The sequence below is a fragment of the Humulus lupulus genome, chromosome 9, assembly GCF_963169125.1.
Source record: "Humulus lupulus chromosome 9, drHumLupu1.1, whole genome shotgun sequence".
In the NCBI taxonomy this organism is placed as follows: Eukaryota; Viridiplantae; Streptophyta; class Magnoliopsida; order Rosales; family Cannabaceae; genus Humulus; species Humulus lupulus.
Window position 1 is genome coordinate 11,076,001 of NC_084801.1, and position 20,338 is coordinate 11,096,338.

A 20,338-nucleotide genomic window follows, 5' to 3' on the forward strand; every position below is an offset into this window, starting at 1 on the left:
CGAGGACGACGCTATTTTTAGTCTCTTTAAATTATGTTTTTATGTATTTTCCGCATTTAGCTTTGTAAACAATTTCCTTTAGTTTAAAGTTATGTTTTATTTTAAAACAATGGGATCTCATATCACTCAATTGTGTATTTCAATATTTACTTTGGAGTTTTTAATAAAGTTATGAATATTCCTTATGTATGTTTTATTTAAATTAATAGCTATATCTAGTAGTTTTAATGGTCCAAGGTCTGAGAATTAGTGGGCCATTACAGAAATACATGTGGGAAGGCTTGATAGAACAAGGGAGCCTAAGCCAATTAGTCGAGTAGGATGCAAGGTTTGCTTTCGAGTGAACTTGGTGAAGGGTAGTAGGCATTGGATATGCAAAGAATTCAACCCAATTCATTCTCCCAACGTTGTAGCAGACAACCATAAATAATTCCTTCGATCCAATCGGGTAATCTCATATGGAACCTTGACGACGACACAAATAATGAAGAAGTCAGGCATAAGAACTTGCCACATCATGTTGTACATGGCAAAGCAAATGGGTGGTTATGAGAAGATTCCATTCACATCAAAAGATCTTTACAATCGACTATCCCATGCTTCAAAAGTTGAGTTTATCGGTTCTAATGCAGGGCGTGCAATCAGATATTTGGAGCATAAAGCTGATGAAGACCCTGGTTTTTTTTGGACAGTTTTCGTACAATGAGGATAATCTTCTTCTTAATTTATTTTGGGCAGATGGGAGATGTAGATCAGACTATGAAACATATGGCCATGCAGTAGCTTTTGATTCGACATACAAGACTAATAGTTATGGGAAGTCGCTGCTGATATGTATAGGAACTAATAACTACTATAGAACGTGCATTTTGGGCTTTGCCATTCTTGACAATGAGTCTGGAAACAGCTACAAGTGGGCGAGAAGGGCTTTCATGGAATGCATGGGAGGTGTTCTACCCAAAACAGTAGTGACAGATGGAGACGAAGCTATTGTTAACATGCTAGAGGAGTTGATGGATGATGTGCCCCACCGATTGTGTTATTGGCATTTACACAACAAAGTCATTTTGAAAGTGAAAGATCCATCTTTTGTGAGTAGGTTTACCAAATTGGTATTCTGGTACTACACAAATTCTTAGAGGGAATTTCTTCTGTGGAATGACAACTACTCAACGGAGTGAAGGTATTAATGCGATGTTGAAGAAAAAATTTAATCAAAAGTTGAAGTTGTACGAGTTTATGAGGGCGATCAACATGGCCTCATCTTTAATTAGACAGCATGAAGCAAAGGATGAGTACATTACACTTCACACTAGTCCTGAGCTCGGGAAGACAAATTTGTCACAAATAAAGGATGAATTAGCAAATCTTTACACACGGAACATGTTCTACAAGGTACGACACCAGCTATTGAAAGAAGGTAGGTACATGGTGAAAACCTTATCGGAGGAAGAGGATGCATTAATTTTGAAGCTTCACAAGTATGCTGCTGAACAAGTGAAGAGGCATGTATATGTAACACCGGAGCGTGATCTCTTTGTGTAATGACCCAACTAATTCTAAGACTTTGGACCATTAAAACTACTATACATAGACACTATTCTTAAGAAACCATACATACATCTTAATATAAACAAACATAACTCAGGCCTATAAATTATGATTTCTTATGAAAGCTGTATAATCCTTCTTTATTATTAGAGTGGGTTTCTATACTTAGAAAAATGATCCATCTTTATTATTTTCTAAGTGTGTTTCTAACCATCCTATATGACTAAATTCTCAGGCTCGAAACTCATTGTTGTTCCAAAGTTAACCATATTGAGGGAGGGCTGGGATCAGTAAAATCCTTCCCACTACTATGGCCCCCTAACTCTCAATATAGAGAGCCCGGTTCATTGATTTGTATCCACCCTCACCGAACTTAATCATTATTTATTAAATTTATTATTTATTATGATTGCAAAAGAAAATCAAACTCATACATGTCATCAAAATAACAATGATATTAATTTGGAAAAAAAGTTTTCACTATTTACAATCACAAATGCAAATAAATAAAATAAACAAGGAAACTAATCTATTCTAAAAATCGAGATCTTCTATATCTGATCCTTCATCTAACATATCATCGTCTATTTCTTCATAGTCATCATTATCTTGAGCCTCAAAATTCCCTTGAGGAAGATTTGTAAAGATTCTATGTTTTTGCTCATTTGTAAATTGGAACTCCATTTTAGAAGTGAACCTAAGTATGAGAAAATAATATCTCATAGCTACCGGTAACTCATCTTCATCATCTATCATCTCCCATATATCTTCTAAAGTTGCAATCACAATTGGATAATCTTTGAAAAGTCTAATTACTAAAACATATTGCTCCGTTGATATCATCATGATCTGCTTAGTTTCTTGGAGGTGACATATCTCCCTGTGGAATAAAAGTAGTCTCCGAGTGATTCTTTCTAGCACTCCTACGGTGTTTCTTGGTTCTCTAATTCTTTTTAAGGCCTTAATAGCTCGGATATCCTCATAAGTTAATGCTCCATTCATTCTTAACTGAAAACATAAAGGCTAAAATCGTTAGTTATACATATAAACATAATAACTATACTATAAACATTTACTTGGCGGTTAGATTCGGAGCTTGAGCGTGTGTATCAAGGAGAACTTCATACGAATGAACCGTTGCTTTGATACCAGTTGTAATGACCCAACTAATTCTAAGACTTTGGACCATTAAAACTACTATACATAGACACTATTCTTAAGAAAACATACATACAAAACATTCATAACTTTATTAAAAACTTAAGGTAAATGTTGAAATTCATAAATTCGGGGTATGGGATCCCATTGTTTGAAAAATAAAACACAACTTAACTTAATTGAAATTGTTTACAAAACCAAGTGCGGAAAATACATAGAAACATAATTAAAAAAAACTGCAAATAACATCGTCCTCGAATCGTTCACACAGTCCACCGAATCCATTCTTCCTCAATACACAACCCCAAGCTGCCAAGAATCCTTCCGCCGCCATAACTATTTTCCTGCATACATAAAAAAATAAAGGAATAAGCCTAATGCCCAGCAAGGAAAATCTACTAAAAACATAAAATATACACATAAACTATATCATAAACATATACTATAAACATATGTCATATACTATGTAACGACCCAAATTTACTAATAAGGCTTAAGGGCCTTGATTAGTGTGCCGGGAGGGCATAACTGGATTATATGTGATTTAATGATTAAAGCATGTTATATGATTATTTGAATATCTGTGATGCATGACTATGTGTATTAGTATGCATGTAGGCCATGATTAGGTTCGAAGGGCATAATTGTAAATTTTAGCCCATTGAGGACATAACTGTATATATATGTGATAAATTGTTGAGACCACATTATTATGTGGATATATTTATAATCTGTGATTCGAGGCGATCCAAGTGAGCAGTTTAGCGAAAAAGTCACGGCAGGGATTTATACCTGGCTCGGGGCGAGCTTGGGGGTATTTCTGGGAATTTAGAGAATATATTGGGGTCAATTTTGACATTGAAGAATATAATTGGTGATTAGTTAGGTATAGGGAAGTAAGTGGTAGATATTTGAGACACTCGAGGAATTAGCAGGAATTGGGTGAAATGACCAAAATGCCTCTAGGTGGATTAAAAGGCTTAGGAATTATGGGAGGGTATTGTGGTCATTTGGTTTATAAGGGATAATCAATATTAAGTTTTATGCTTTGGTGGAATGTGTAGAAGGCAATAGAGGTCTGAAGGAAAAGAAAGAAAAGAAGGAAAAGGAAAGAAAAGGAAAAAAAAAGGGAATTGGAAGTCTATTTTCTCTCTCTTGGTTCAAGCTCTTCTTCATCAATTCTTGAGGTCTTTTGGGGCAGAAACTCAGGAAGGGTCTAGGCAGGAGCTTGAGGCTAAGGTCTTTGGGCTGGTTTGAGGAATTGGCAGGGAATACTCATCATTTGAGGTAAGGTTCAAGGTAGTTTTTCAGTTTCTAGTTCTTAGTATTGTTGTGGATTTTAAGCTGAGCTTTGGTGGGAATTCTAGGGAAATTGAGGCTGGGGCTTTGAGGAGGTGAAGGCCAAGCTAGTGTGGAGGATAACCTAGGTTGAGCTCATCCACCAAAGGTAAGGAATTCTAGTTCAAGTTTTGTGGTTTCAACTGTTGTTCTTATTGAGTTTCTGAGCTTTAGGTTCAGCTATGGTGAATTCTTTGATTAGGGGTGCATGTGATTGAGTTATGTGTGGTTGGGATGTGTGGGGTGAGTTGGTAGGCTTGTTTTTATGTTTGTTTGAAGTTTGGAAGTGTTTTGGTAAGGTTTGGCTCGGGGAAATCGAAGGAGAAAAAATGCAGGGTTTGTTATGCTGTAACTAGCACTACAACGCTAGTCATTGGGCGCTGTAGCGCTAGGCTATGTGGTCTGGGGCGTTTTAGGCTCTGTTTGTAGCGCTGTAGCGCTACCCTGTTTCCATAAAGGGGTTTTTGGGTTAATTTCAAGGGTTTTTGCCCGAGGGTTCGAGGTTCGATTTGACCACCCCATTTGGTGGAATTAGGGCTTCCCGAGGGCTCGGGATTGGTCCCGAGGCTAGGATTTTGGACTTGAGGTTTGGTGATGATTCTAATCTATGGTTGTGACTAGGTGTATGCTAGGGCTCAAGAGGGATCGTGCTTGAGGATCAAATTGAACAAAGCTAGCAAATCCAAAGGTAAGAAAACTGCACCCGGTTATGTGCTTGTGATGGGACTAAGAGCTCCCTATATCTGTATGATGTCATAGATGGTATTATGCCATGGGACATGTGATAGACGGCCTAAGGGTGCCATAAATTAATCTTGCGCACAGGGCGCAGCTCGGCCACTGGTAGCCGATGACAGCTTAATATTCACTGAGCTCGGTTTAAGCGGGCCAGAGTTAGTGGGATAAGTAGAGGGTGCGGCCTAAGGGCATTAACCCTAGTTATCATATGTAAAATGATTATTGATATGAAATGATATACTTGGTATGTTGAATACTTGATTAACGTGAATGCCTAAACTGTTGAGTACATGCTTATGCGGTATGAGTTATCTGATTGTCTGTTGAATGATTGTGATCTGTTATTGTGTTTTCTTGCTGGGCCTTGGCTCACCGGTGCTATGTGGTGTAGGTAAAGGCAAAGGCAAGTTGGACCAATCCTGAGATGGAGAGCTGCAAGGCCGAATGTGCATAGTTAGCTGTTCAGCCGCCACGGCCGAGGAGTGGAACAGGACGGGATATGCTTAACTGTCTGTTTTGCCTTAGAATGGCTGGTCACTGTATCTTAATCTTGAATCTTTTGTAAACAGTCTTTAACGTATTACTTTTGGGATCCCATGTAAAAAGAAAATTGTTTATATATAAGAAATGCAACTTTTGAGACCAAAATCTTTTAACCCTAGTTCAACTATAGTTTCAGTAACACGTTTGAATTAAATGACTTGATTAGCAAGTCTTACACCTTTATAAACACACAGTGTAACGGTCTTGGCTATCCAGGGCATTACATACTACTACAATGGCCATTATACTACTTGGGGCTTGTTAACTAAACAAGTCATATGCCCAATAGATTTGTGGGGCTTGCTAGCTAAGCAAGTCATATGCCTATAAATTATTGGGGCTTGTTAGTTATACAAGTCATATGCCCAAGGTCTATCAACATACATAATATAACATTACATAACATAGCATAACATAACATAAGATAACATATAAACATATAAAATTCTATCCCATTTTCCTTACCAAAACTGGGATGTGAGAACAAGGACGGGATTTGAAACACTCCTAAAAACCAACAATGAGAATGTGAGTATTTCTAAAAGAAGGAGATGAAAAAGAAATGAATCTAAACCACCGAGAGGAAGAGCTTACCGAAAGGAAACCTTAAGTTCAAAGAACTTAAATACCTAACCAAAAGTGGAAAATATCGAGTTAGGATTTGAGTAAAGAAAACTAAAGAAACTAAAGAGTCATATAGAAATGAACATAAGAGTAGGAATGCCTTTGAATGTATTAAAACCGAACTACACCTCGATATAGAAAAACACACTATTTATCTTACTTCCCAAATGTTTATAAAGCTTAAAAATGATAAAGCTTATATCCCAACCCAAGTGTTTATCACTCAATAGTAAACCTAGCAGCTTGAAGGCTCTGAACACAGCTTGAAGAATGAGAAAAATGGCTGGGTACTAGGTCATATTTATAGAGTTCAAGGAGTGAAAAGATTTTCTTTTAGCTTGAATAAAAATAATGAATATTACTTGAAAAAAATTTGAATATTTGTTCAGCAGATGCTTAAGACTCGGTCAAAACGTTCAGAAGCTTGCTAAGAGGTTAAGGAATAAAATGAGCTCGGTTTCAAAAACGTTTGAAAAAACTTGGCCGAGGGCCGATATATCGCCCATGGTAGGCGATATATCGCCTGGGCTTATGCCCTGAGTGTTCGTCAATGCATTTGTGCGAAGTTCACATGTTTTCGTATTCCCCCTGTGGCGATATATCGCCCCTATAGCTGCGATATATCGGCATACGCCGAAATATTATACACGTAATTGCACTTTTTCAGCTTAATTTGAATTGGTTAAACAGATTTGACTGAGTCCTATAACATTTTTAAAGCTGCTGGCAGGTTCTGGGGTTTTCAAATATTTCTTTTAAAAAATTATTCATCAAAAATGCTTAATTTCTCACTAAACATGCACACGACAAGTGTCATGATCTTATTAGTTCTATCTAAACCTTATAGTATAATAAATAACATCTTTATAATCAGCTATATTAATCAAACCTTATGTTATAATTAATATTCTTAAACTATAGGTTAAACTTATAAAATCTATAAGTGTTGCTACGAGTGTTCAACTAAGTCGCGGCTTGAACCAAAATCCACAGTAATAAACATACTATAACTATTACTAGCTATTACTATTACTACTACTATCTAACTAGCTAAGTAAAGTTCTGGGACTCTACAGGTTTCAATTCCTAAGGCTCGGGATCGAATCTACTCACCGTTTAGGTACAATTCGGGGTCCCGGGAGTGAGGTTTAGGTCAAGATCCTTTTATGGTTGATTTTCATTAATGGAGATTATATTTGGTTATGACTAGGTGACTGCTAAGGAATCGAAAGGTCGATCGTTCTCAAGGGTCGTTCTTTTACTATTTATAGCTCGAACCATAGGTAAGAAAACTGCACCCCATATGTGACATGCATGCTTATTCATGAGGCATGTTGAGTGTTTAAATGTGGACAATGATTGCATATCAAATGCTTAGCAAATCTTGCTTACTTGTGAATGGCACTGACTCATTAGTCAGAATTGGCAATGGTGTCGGTATTAACTGTGAAGCTGTGACTCATTAGTCAAGTTCGGCAGTAGTACTGAGCACTGGTCATATGGTATTGACTCATAAGTTAAGAACGGTCTTAGTGTGTTTAACGCAAGCCGATAAAGATTAGATCTAATCGACATCAGCATTGAATGACTCATCATGAGCATTAATTCTGGACCGACCTCAAGTTCGATGAAAACTAAAAGTGCTTGTCTAGCCTATGGCTAGTCACTTAGAGCCAGGGCCAGAAGGTCCAAGTGACTGCATCGTCACATGGCTATGGGTGCTGAGCCCACGTTAGTGACTTACTCATCAGTCACTCATCTGGTTTACGTTAGTGACTTGCTCATCAGTCACTCATCTAATTAGGGCTATAAGCCCCATCATGGTTAACAGAACCTCAAGTGTTAAATCACTCATTTGATTAGGGCTATAAGACCCATCATGGTTAACAGAACCTCAAAGTGTTATTCACTCAACTGTTAAGGGCTATAAGCTCTGTATGATTATCATGATCATCATCTGAAATTATATACATGCAGTAATGAGTTTTCTTGCTGAGCCTTGGCTCATGAGTGCTATGTGGTGCAGGTAAAGGGAAATAAAATCTCACCCAGCCTTGAGTGGAGAGCTTAGGTGGCGATGTGTACATATGCGGCCACTTGACCACCACGGCCAAGGAGTTTCTCGGAGGAACTAGGGGTTAACCCTATTTTTGCCGCTTAGGTCGGCAGGTTGTAATTTTTACACTGTAATGACCATTTTGGATTGTAAATAACTTGTAAACGATTTTATGGGCCCATGAATAGTTTTATGTTTTAAATAAAATATATCATTTCCTTTTGAACGGTTTTCACCATAGCCTGTTAATAACACCTAGATGCACATTTATAACCAAAGAACTCGATTATCGAGTTAAGCACGGTTTAAAGCTCACAGTAACGACCTTGGAGTAACCAGGGTGTTACATATACGTGTTTGTTTGAATGTTCTATATGCTGTAAGATACAAGTTTCAGTTGAATAAATCGTTATGGTACTTGCTGCATCTTAACGAAGGTCACAACACATGTTGTATCTAAAAATGAGTTATATATCTTGTACAATGAAAACAATATTCTCTGTCAATTATGGGAAGGCTCAATAATTATAATTTTCATATGCTATGTCTCAGTGTATTGTATAAAATTGGTTTGCTCCTATTTGGTACATTTAATGGTAGGTAGTACAAGTATAGTTTCCCCCAACATAATAAAAAACAGACATTATTTTTAAGACATTAGCTTCATATAGTTGTAGGTGATATAAGGCAGCTCCAACCAGTAATTAAAGTGGGACATGATATACCATGATTTGCATAACAACTAACAACCACCACTGTTATGCTATACCATGATTCTTGTCTTAAGCTTATTTTGAAATAGGATAGGGTGGTGTTTATAAATGTTTATTCTTAATTAAAGTGGGACAAATATATGAAGCTCTATAATGGAACATGCTTAATATGCCATCGTAGTTTTTTTTTTTAATTTATTTGATTTGTCTTGAATATATGAAAGTAGGGGTTGGTTCATCGCTGTTCATTTTAATAATATCGCGCCAATCTGCATAGAATTAACATCACCCCACACAATAAACATCCTGTCATTGACATATAGAGAGGGGCAACAAGATCAAATTAAAAGTATATGACAATAAAGAAATTAAGTCAAAAGGATATTTCGAGCTCCCATGACAATAGACCCACACCTCATTAACCATATTTTTCATAACACACCTCACTCACAATTACTAATCATCAAACCTATTTCCCTACACATCGAGCAAAATTCATCTTTATCCTCGCTGAAGCCATTACTTGATTCCTAACTTTGTTGTGTAGAGATGTCACTAAACCAACATCAACACGAGCCCTCTCATCATATGAGTTATACTTTAACAGAAATTGTGAATTGTGAAAGAAATAAAAAAAAATTCAACTACTGAATATAAACATTATTCAACTACTAAGAAACCCGATAGATTTAAAAATTAATAAAGTACAACATAAAATCTTACACCCTTTGGTTTGAAGTCAGAAGGGTTGCATTGTGCCATCCAATTTATCACATGAATACCACAGTCATATCCATTTGATTGTTGGACAACTTCATTATTAGTGAAAGCCTTGAAACATGTGAATGACTTCACAGGTCCCTTCGGAGAACTAAATCAAGCTACTGCAACTACAGTGTGGACAAAACAAGATAACATCAACTGTAATGATAGTCCAATACTACACCTTCAGTTTTGAAATAGAAAACCTTCTCCAATTAATTAACACCTCACCTTAGTTTTACTCCCAACAAAAAAAAAAAACTTAAAACAACCCCAAAAAATTTAAAAACTCACCACCACTAGAACAAGAGATTGTGATAATGATTCTTTACGCCCTAGCAGCAACGAATCACATATTTCGACAACCCCATTACCTACATGAACTATAAAGAGAACCCAGTGTTGCATCTCCTCGTTGTGAACTTGAATCTTAATTTGCAAAATAATAAAATATTCAACTAATAAAAAAACCCCAAAATACTAAAAAAGACCACAAATATACCTTCCCACATAAATTCAAATCTCCAATAAATAGTTTACGAGCTGAATCAGATCGACTGCTTTAAGGAAATAAGTTCTGAATATTAATTCCAGTACACTGTCACTAAAAAATATTTAGAATTAATTTGATATCTCTTATATTGGGTTGAATTTTGCTACAGGAACAATACTCACCGTCATTCTAATATTCAAATACCATGACGAACAAATCTCTGTTGAAACTTGCTGCTCCCTACGTGTGTTCATCTCACATACTGCATTCAACACCTACGTTCAAAACAAGAAAAAAACATTGGAAACCTACCCTTACCGTCCATGAATATTAGTTTAGGTGGGGAAATCTAAATAAAGTGAAGATTTCTAACTAAACAGTCCAACATTATCAATCCATACCTCTCCATTAATAAAAACACCAGGACACAATGTTCGAACCAAACCACGCGTCAGATGATTAAACCCCGTGTCTACCAGTGTCTCATTGTGCCACAAAAATAAAACAAATTTATAATAACATTGGGAATGCAAAAAAAATTCTTATTGTTAATTAATGGAAAAAATATACTTACTCCGGATTCAAACTATCATCAAATATGTATTCTATTAATTTTCCTATATCATCGTCCATTATGGGCGTGCGGATTTTAAAGGGCCCTATGCTTTGGCTCTTCCCAATTGTAACATTAGAAATATAAACTCCACATGGAGTTGTCTGTGATTTAGTCTTCACTTGCTTAGATAACCTAGTAAATTATAAAACAAGGTACAATAACAAAGAAATAGAAAACGTACTCAATTACGCATTTATCGTTTTTTCCTCCGATCAATTGGCCCACCAATGCTACTAGACACTGACTGGCTTCCTACTTTTACATCCGACAACTTTGAAGATGTTTGGTTAATCGTACAAACTCTAGGCTTCTACAATCTCAAAATTAACAACCAAATAGGTTCAATAAGTAAATTAAAAAAACCAAAAATACAAAAAAAAATCAACTTTTAACCTACGAAAATATACCATTACTTACTTTCATCGACATCTCACGCTACAATAATGTTTCTCCAAATTTGGATGAAATCCTTAAAACAGTATCATCAAAGTTCCCAAAGTTTCCCCCCAAACATTTATCCTCTCAATTACCAACAACTTTCTTCCTTCTGCATTCTATATTAATTGAGTTATCACCTCCACATTTAAACCTACAAGTACCTATGGATGAACTTGGTTCATCTAACCCCTGAATATCTCCTACAGACTTCTTCAACTCACTGTTACTTAAATCTTCCACTTTGCTATCAACCCCACTACATTTAACGACACCATCAGTGTGTCTATCAAAATCAGTTGCTTTGTCTTTACCTAAAGGATTAACCAAATCAACATCTTCCTTCCTCCCAATTAATTTTTCAACCATTTTATGCTCAAATTTTTTCGCTTCACTATACCTATGTTTCCCATGTTCAGTTATTGCACACAATTCGTCTTTAATTACTCTCAAATCATCTTTCAACCTAACATAATCATTACACAGCCTCTGTATTGATTCCATTATAGAATTCAACAATAACATTTTCCATCCTAAATCATCAAATCACCAGTAACATAAAATGGGGAAATATATTAACAACTGTACAATAATCATTTTCAAACAAATTTCATTCCTTCAAGAAAAAAGAAACATAACATAAAGACAAAATACTTATCCTCTAGCTAATAATACAGAAGAAATCAAACCTCTGCAACATTAACCAAAAAATTGATCTCAATAGTGGTGACGTATGGAAACAATATTCATAAAAAAATATATTATAATCCCAACAAACAATACACATGCTTCAAAAGTCTATGGCTGTGTAGTTGCAATATAAATATAAATGAGTAATTTAAATTCCTAAAAAATTAACCACCATTTTCTTCATACTCAAACAAAATCATTTATCATATCCTCCATTTTTAGAATGATTGCAGTCTATTGTTAAAGTTTAATGACATATCCTAACCCAGTAGTTTTGGAATATGTTGTCTCCAGTTTTATATATACAAATATTATACATAGCTATAACCACCACAACCCTTTTCAATTCATAGGAATAGATTACAAATAAGTTTTCATAGCCTACTTCAAAAACGACCAACAAACCAAAGGGCACTCATGCGAGTGAAGATTTTGAATGGCATGACTGACCAACTAATGATTTCTTGATGTTTATAATAATGCATTTCTTATAGATGTAAAATAATAGAAATGATTTAATACTTAACAAATCCTTAGAAAGTTAAATTCACTCAAGTCCATAAACAATAGCTCTTCATCAACCTAATAACATAAATGACCCCTTGGGTGCATAAACTGTTGGGGTTTTATGCCCTAATTAAAACCCAAATTCTTTGTAATCTCATCTTATTATCAATAAAAGAATAGAAATCATTTTTTGACTTGGTCAATCACTTTGCTCACATGTTTTATTTTCATGATTATTTGTTTAATATAAACTTCTATTAAATCCCGAGCATATAGCTAATCTTATTTATAGTGACGTAATCACAGTGGAATATAAATATGATTATATGTTCAAAATAAGTTAATCCTAAGATTAGTCAGTGCACCGGATTTACACTGACTTGCCAATCTACGATATGATCTACTTACACATTACAGTGTTATGTTCTTTCCAGAACATTAGCAAAGTAGATAAGATCGGATGTATTTGTTACATCGGACAGGACCGATATTGACAGTTGACAAGATAAGTAAACATACCGTTATTATCTATTCTAGTCATATCATATAGTTGACCATAGGTCAATTCAATCTCAATTCTGAGTGGTTAGTATTCTAACTGATTGTATTATTTGAGTTCTTTGACTTGTTCGTTACCAGCTTACCCTACGGACTAGCCCATACTTACATCTTGGGAACTCGGTAGTATAATTGAGTGGGAGTGTTAATCATAGATATGAACATCTATAGCTTCTAATGAAGAAGTAAAACGATGGTTTCCTTTTAGTTTGGTTCAAGGTGTTAAATGATAGAGATCTCATTTCAGTAATTAAATTAGTTTACTGAAATATCATTTACAAGGAACTAAGTGTTTTAAGGATAAAATACAATGAGGGGTAAAACGGTATTTTAGTCCTATCTCATTCTAGACCGTCTATAGAGGATTGAGTGACAATTATGGTTGTAACAATGGATAATTAATAGCGTATCTATATTTGTTATAGAACGTTCTATGAATTCAAGAGTGCAATTCCAAGTCTATAGTGGAGTCACGAGGAATTAATAAGTTAGTAAATTTATTTGTTAGATTTATGATAACTTATTGGAGCTTGATTTCATAGGCCCATGGTCCCCATTGTACCTTGGATAAAATCATCTAGATAGTCTCAATTAATTGATTTAATCATCAATTAGAATTATCAAAGTTGACCAGGTCAATTTTGGATAGTTTCACAGAGTTGTGTAATTTTGAGAAGAAAAGAGAAATTATGGCAAATTTATTAATTAAGATAAATTGGTATCTAAATTAATAAATAAGTTTAAATCAAGGTTCAAATTATAAATAATTAATTTGATAAAGGATTTAAATAATTATTTAATTAATTAAATCAATAGAAAATAATGCAGGCCTTGATTTTAAGTCCAATGGGCTTATAATCAAATGGGAATTTTACGGGCCTATAGCCCATGATAATTTCGACCTAGGGCTTCAAAATGGCTGTTATTTTATTGATTTTTTAATTAAATTAAATGACCTAATTGAGTCTATAAAAGGAGTGCTTAGAGAGAAGATTTAAGAGACGACAGATTAGTCACAAGTCAGATTTTCTAATAGTTTTAGATTCTCTCTAAACACAAGTCATTTTCTAAGCCTCTTTGTTATTTTCTCTTCTTCTCTCTATATCTATCTCATGTGTTGAGAATTGCCCACACTAGTCTAGGTAGTTCTAAGGATACATTGGAAGATCATGAAGAAAAATAGAAGATCGGTTCAGTTTCTTGATAATACTCTACGACAGAAAGGATACAAGAGTTAGAGAAACTGAAGGAAGGACTCTTAATTCCGTTGCGTATACTGTAAGTATTATATTATTTGTTTATCTTTGAATTCAATTTTATAAACATGTTTTAGGCTATCTTGTATTAATTTGTTTAATATTAGATATACATGAAAATAAATAAAGATCATGTATAAACTTTTTCCAACATAAACATCATTCTTCTTTTATTTAGAAATTTTTTCCTGCAAACCCCTCACAATGAAACAAAACAAACAAACAAAATGCCAAACAGAATGTCATCAACCTAATAACATAAATGACCCCTTGGATGCATAAACATCATTCTTCTTTTATTTATAAATTTTATCCTGCAAACCTCTCACAATGAAACAAAACAAGCAAGCAGAATGCCAAACTAAAACCACTAAACACAAAAACACAGTACTGCAACAAATATAAAATCACTACGACCCACACAAAGTAGCTAATGGCTAAGTTAAGTTGTAAATCAACTATTATTACTAGTCTTAATTTTACAGATCTGCTACAAAGCTAACACCACACAAAAATGACCCCAAAATAACAAAGTTGAACCTGCGTCGATAGACAAACTTCACTTTTCGACTCTGCAACCCCTAAATCCACAAATAAGAAACCACCAACCGCCTTGCTTTGAAACCCCGTCTGAAATCATCTACAGCCTCACATCCCACTACCAAAGACATAACCGGATTTGAGAGAGAATACACTGTGTACTATCGCTGTGGTTTAACGAACCAGCCGAACAATTCTTCTTTTTTAACAAATTAGACAAAATAACTTCCACTAGTATTGAATATCACAGCCGTGTATGAGAGAATACACTGTTGTAGTATGGTTGTGAGAGAAAATATGGTTAAAATAACTTACCGATTTGAATATCACAGCCGTTTGAGAGAGAATACACTGCCGTAGTATGGCTGTGAGAGAAAGAGAGAAAATAGGATTCAAATAACTTAAGTCGTTTGAGAGAGCATGGGCTGTCGTAGAATGGTTGTGAGAGAACTTAAGCCGCCGTTTGAGAAAGCATGGGCTACCGTAGAATGGTTGTGAGAGAACTTAAGTCGTTTGAGAGAGAATGGGCTGCTGTAGCTGTGAAAGAAAGAGAGAAAATAGCTAAGAAAATGGGTTGTCGTAGCTATGAGAGAAAAAGAGAAAATAGGATGGGTTGCCGTAGCTGTGAGGGAAAGAGAGAAAATATGATTAAAATAACTTACAGCAGTATATATATCACAACCATTCAATTGATCTAATGGTGCAAAAAAAAAAATGTCTCCATAGGTGCAGACGTTTTAAGAGCTGCACATGAGCAATACCCTATATAAATATATAAAGCTTATTAGTTAGCGTCATTACTTTTGGTCATAGGAGCATTTTCTATTTTCGGTACTTTGAGAAATTATAATTTAATTTTTTTTCACCGCATACATATTAGTTATAGTATGCATCTTGCCAATTTTCAGAAAATTTCAATAAATTTACACTGTCAAAATCAGAGACACGCGCACATGCAACTAACTATTTAAACTCTGATTTCATCATCATAGATTATCCGGAATTTCCATTCCTACCGTAATTATAATGTATGTTATCTCCTAATTAAGAAAATTCATATATCTAGATAACTTAATAGAATGATGAATATTTGGGTAGTGATAATAAAGACAAAAAATTTCATTATACCCATATCTACAAATAAAATATATATAGTGATTTGACTTTTTCAAGGGTTAGTGCTTATCTTTATGTTGTCATTTTTCTCTTTATATTTATGACACCTATAATAATATCATTATATTTAGTAAACCTATAAACGTACTAAACCCAATCAAGCTATTGCCTCGCCAAAAATGTACAGAACCACCTTTCAAATATTGTTAATAAGAAAAATAACTTGTACAAAAGATTAAAAAAATGAGGAAATATTATGCTATAAATTAAAAAAATGTGCATAATTTAAGTGTGTCTTAATTATTACTCTTTTAAAAATAATATCATTTATGCTTTAATACGTGTATATCACATAAAAAATGGTCATGCGTTAAAATATTGGGCACAAAAAGTTAATATGAATTCTTTATTATATTGTAATTAAAGATAAAATAATTTTACTTAAAAAAAAAGACTTATAAATATATCAAAAAAATCATTAAAAAGGCAAAATAACTAAAAATTCTCAAATAAAGTAAATAATAATTAATAAAGTCAAAATATAGCTTTACAAATAAAAAATTATTTATACATATAATAACAGCAAAAAATAATATTTATATTCTACATTTTATAGGTTTTGGTTACAAATATTTAGATTTAATATTCTTTTAAGAACCTCTAAATATATAAAATATGTTGTTGAATATGACTAACCACGAATAATAAAACTAGTATTTATATATAAATATAAATATCATTATCAAAGGAAACTGAAAGAAGGATTGAATGCGTATGGAGTTGATCTATCTGTTCGGGTCAATTATCTCCACCTTTCTCACTACCCTCCTACTCTCTCTCCTCCTTCCCTTCCGCTTACTCCTCCGTCGCCGGAACCACTCACACTCACACTTTCTCTCGCTCTACGAAGGTACCGTCTGGCACGAGCGCCGGCGACCCGTCCACCACTCCTTCACCTACTCCGTTCGCTACGCCCTCTTTGACCTCGACTCTGCCTCCGCTTCACTTCAAAACCACCTCTCCGCCGATGAAGCTCGCCGGGTTGCTGGCACTACTGGCCCCGTGTAATCACTTCTCCTCACATCGTTGACTTTTAAGTTTATGTGTGTGTATTTAATGGTTTTGCGTTTGTGTTTGGATAAAAACAGGTTTCTTTTATCTATACCTGAAAGCGTTGGATATGAGCAAAATCCATTGAGTTTGTATTATTGCTATGATTTAGAAGACTCTGCCCAGAATTTGAACAACTGCATTGCCGAGGTGGGTTTAATGTCACTTTGTTTATTTTTATTATTATTATTGTTGTTGTATGAGATTTTAATTCACAAATTCCCATTGAACGACAGTTGAGTTTTAATTGATTGTAGAATTAGTTACACTAAAACATACAGTCTTTGGGAGGCAAGAAACTAGCAAAGTGCTAGGATAGTCCCTATGAGAAATTCAGCACCAGTCCTCATGAGAGAAAACTTTGAGCCAGCCAAGCTAACTCTCATGGGTTGTAAGAACATTGAGTTTTGAATGAACTGTTTTTCTATTTGTTTTCTTGTTGAAGGAAACAAGAGTTTAAAATGCTTTTAAATCTCTCCCTCTCTCATCTTTGTTGTTTGAATGGTCATAATACTTAATTACATGTCACATGTAATAGGTAGAAATGATGGGTACCCAAATTTGAGATTCATTAGCTGTACATTTTCAGATTGAATGATTAATTTTCTTTTGCTAAAAGCTAGAGCAGGAGGAAGTAGATTATTTCCTATTGGAGATTCATAAGTAGTGGCATTTTTAGATTGATTCGCTTAAAAATGTTTAGTTACTTTATAGATATAAGTTAGCAAATGCTAGAAATTACACTTGTTAGTATGATTTTTGATTAGTTATTGGTAGTGAGTTGCTTTGCTGACATTGCTGTTGGTTTTTGGTTTCAGGTAACCAATACTCCATGGGGTGAAAGAGTAACATTTGTTTTCAATCCAAAATCTGATTTAGTGGCAAAACCATTGCATGTCAGTCCTTTTATGGTATGTTTTAGTAGTAACTTTTCTCTTCTATATCAACATCCTGCTCTTACATAGCATTATGCTAATGCTCATAGCTCATAACTGTATTTGCATTTCAAAAATGTTTTCTGGAAATACAATTAATCTACAAATTCTGCAATCTCTTTTGGTCTTTGTTACATGCTTAGATGATTTATGCCCTGTAATTCGTATTTTGTTTCATGCAATTTATGCACTGCGGAATTAGTCATTTTCTCTAAGTTGCATTTGGTCTGTAGTAAATTATGGGAGAACAAAGACCCCTTATCATAATGCTTGAAGAGATCTGTAAACGAAGTAGACTTGCAAATGAAAGAATTCTGTCTATTCTCGCTCCATGATCCTTGGAAGGAAGAATTCCGTCCATCTATTTTTTCTCTGATAGGTTTTCATATGGTTGGTTTGTACGAAAAAAAAATAGCAGGATCTTTGGCTAGAAAGAAGTAATAGGATCTTCTAGGGTGCACAGAATTTGAAGAGGAGCATGAATGGGAAGAAAATTAAAATTTGGGTGGCTGTTAGGTTCTTTAAGACTAAGGACTTAAGGTGGCCTTTTTCTTTTTTTTTTTTTTTTTTTATTTACTCAGAGATTGGCATCTTTGTTTCTAATCTAAGATGGACCCTGTATCATCTTCCATTGTAGACAATGATATTTTATTGTCTTCTTTTGTAAACCTTTTGGTCTTTACTCTACAATATGGTGGCACATTTTTCTTTCTCCAACTGAAGAGAGAAAACCTTGCCATGTGTGATAAAGCTTTGTGCTGGTAAAAGAATCACTGAGGGTGTCAGGGAATGCTAAATATTAGACTTTTCAGGTGCTGATTCAGATAATTCATGAGAAGTGCATCAAGACAATGTAGTGAGTTGTCGCTAATTTGTTCAGTGCTTAAAATAAATGCCGGAGTAAGGTTGTTCTTAGCGGCCCTGATTCATTGCCAATAATGGTAATTGACTAAGTTAACTAATCAAAATCTGTATATCTGAAGTGGTATAGAGGCACAAAACTGCCTCACATTTCATCAAAATATCTTGCTATATTTGATAAATTATAACATTTTTGTAATTCTACATGGAAAAATCTCAAGATCCGTGAAAATAATTGCAGGATATGTTTGGGAATTGGAATATCAAAGCCAGTGTTCCAGGGGATAATCTATCTGTGGCTATTTCAGTCCAGCATCCAACTCTTGGCAACTATTTCACTGCTACTTTGAGAGCCAAGAAAGTTTCCTTATCGTCGGTCTCTGATCAATCACTTTACTTCTGGTTGATGCCACATAAAGTGGCAGTATGGATATATTGGCATGTAAGTGGTACATTGAAACTCCATGTTTTTTTCATTTACAAAGATCAATCACACTATCAACAGAACTTAACAACTCAATAACTGAGAATATTTTCCCTTATGTCCATATATTCCGGGAAGATGGCATAGCTAACAAACTTTTAACATGATTTTGTTTTGTGCCAATGTTGTTCTAGGCCGTCAAGCTATGGTGGAAAAATGTGTCATTTATTCAACATCCAAGGTATTCCAATCCAGCATACAGGGAGGAAGCGACTCTTCGTGATCAAAAACTTCGATGCTGTTGTGTTTCTGGATTCGATGATCTTCAGCATATACAAGCTGAACCAAATGGCACGAACTCTAGAGCTCGCAGTTTCACATGGAGAAATGCTAAGTGGCCTTGGTCTTAGTTCTTAATACCGAGCTTAAAACTCTTGCCATTTCTGTAAAGATATGTAATTTCATAAACAACCGAATGATGATTAGAATAAACAAATTTCTTTACAAGCATGTTTGGTACATGGAATTGGAAGGTCATGTTGCCCTGTTTGCTACATAATTAAAGTCAAACTATGGTACATAGTATTAATGTATACTTAAAATGGGTGTAAATATTAAAATTAAAAAAAAATCAAATTTAAATAATATCGCTAACCCAAAATTACTCAGCATGAAGTGTAATTACTCTTGTGTTCTTCATTAACGATCATCAGTTTTGATTTTGATAAAGCTGAATATACATAACTAGTGATAATCAATACAGGAGGGATTGTTTTTATTTATTGTTATTGGTATCGTATTTTCTCTGAACTAAAAAATAAAATAAAAGTTAAGAATGGACAAAATCTTATTGAATTTGTGTACTACTTCACCAGTGCTTAATTTATTTACTCAAAGTCACATTTTAGAGGTGTTTACTTTGAAAGTTGGCAGATGCCCACTATAACTTTAATCGAACCTATTTTATTCAGACAAAAAAAGGACTTGATTTAGCCAAGAAATGATTAATTTATTTTTGTTCTTATCCCACTATTAGTGAGTCAGTCTAGCCATCAATATCGTAAAAAACTTGTGTTCTTGTGTATATTGTTGACTTTTGAATTTAAGTTCTTCACAAAGTTCAAAACAAAAGAAAAAATATATGAATATTCAGTATTTAAGAAGTTTCTAAATGAAATATAAACATGGTGCTATTTCCTCTACCACATATGAAAAAAAACATGTTTTTCTTGTTTTATGTAACTTTATTTTTTTGTGTCAACTTTGAGTGGAGGGCAAGAAAGAATAAAACTAGTTGAGACGAATTTCAATTGC

At 34.4% G+C, this 20,338-nt stretch overlaps 2 protein-coding genes across 2 annotated transcripts; both read left to right on the plus strand.

The window, feature by feature from the left end:
- The first annotated feature begins 526 nt into the window (after nucleotides 1-526).
- LOC133799417 (protein FAR-RED IMPAIRED RESPONSE 1-like) lies at nucleotides 527-1,545 on the plus strand. The gene is made up of 3 exons (XM_062237435.1): nucleotides 527-677; nucleotides 739-1,038; nucleotides 1,100-1,545. Exons 1-3 carry the CDS (start codon nucleotides 527-529, stop codon nucleotides 1,543-1,545), a joined length of 897 nt encoding a protein of 298 aa, XP_062093419.1.
- Nucleotides 1,546-16,428: 14,883 nt separating this feature from the next.
- Nucleotides 16,429-19,534, plus strand: LOC133800885 (uncharacterized). Its single transcript, XM_062238986.1, has 5 exons — nucleotides 16,429-16,758; nucleotides 16,843-16,954; nucleotides 17,623-17,715; nucleotides 18,842-19,042; nucleotides 19,219-19,534. The coding sequence occupies exons 1-5, from the start codon at nucleotides 16,463-16,465 to the stop codon at nucleotides 19,432-19,434; spliced, it is 918 nt and encodes a 305-aa protein (XP_062094970.1). The 5' UTR covers nucleotides 16,429-16,462; the 3' UTR covers nucleotides 19,435-19,534.
- The last annotated feature ends 804 nt before the right edge of the window (nucleotides 19,535-20,338 follow it).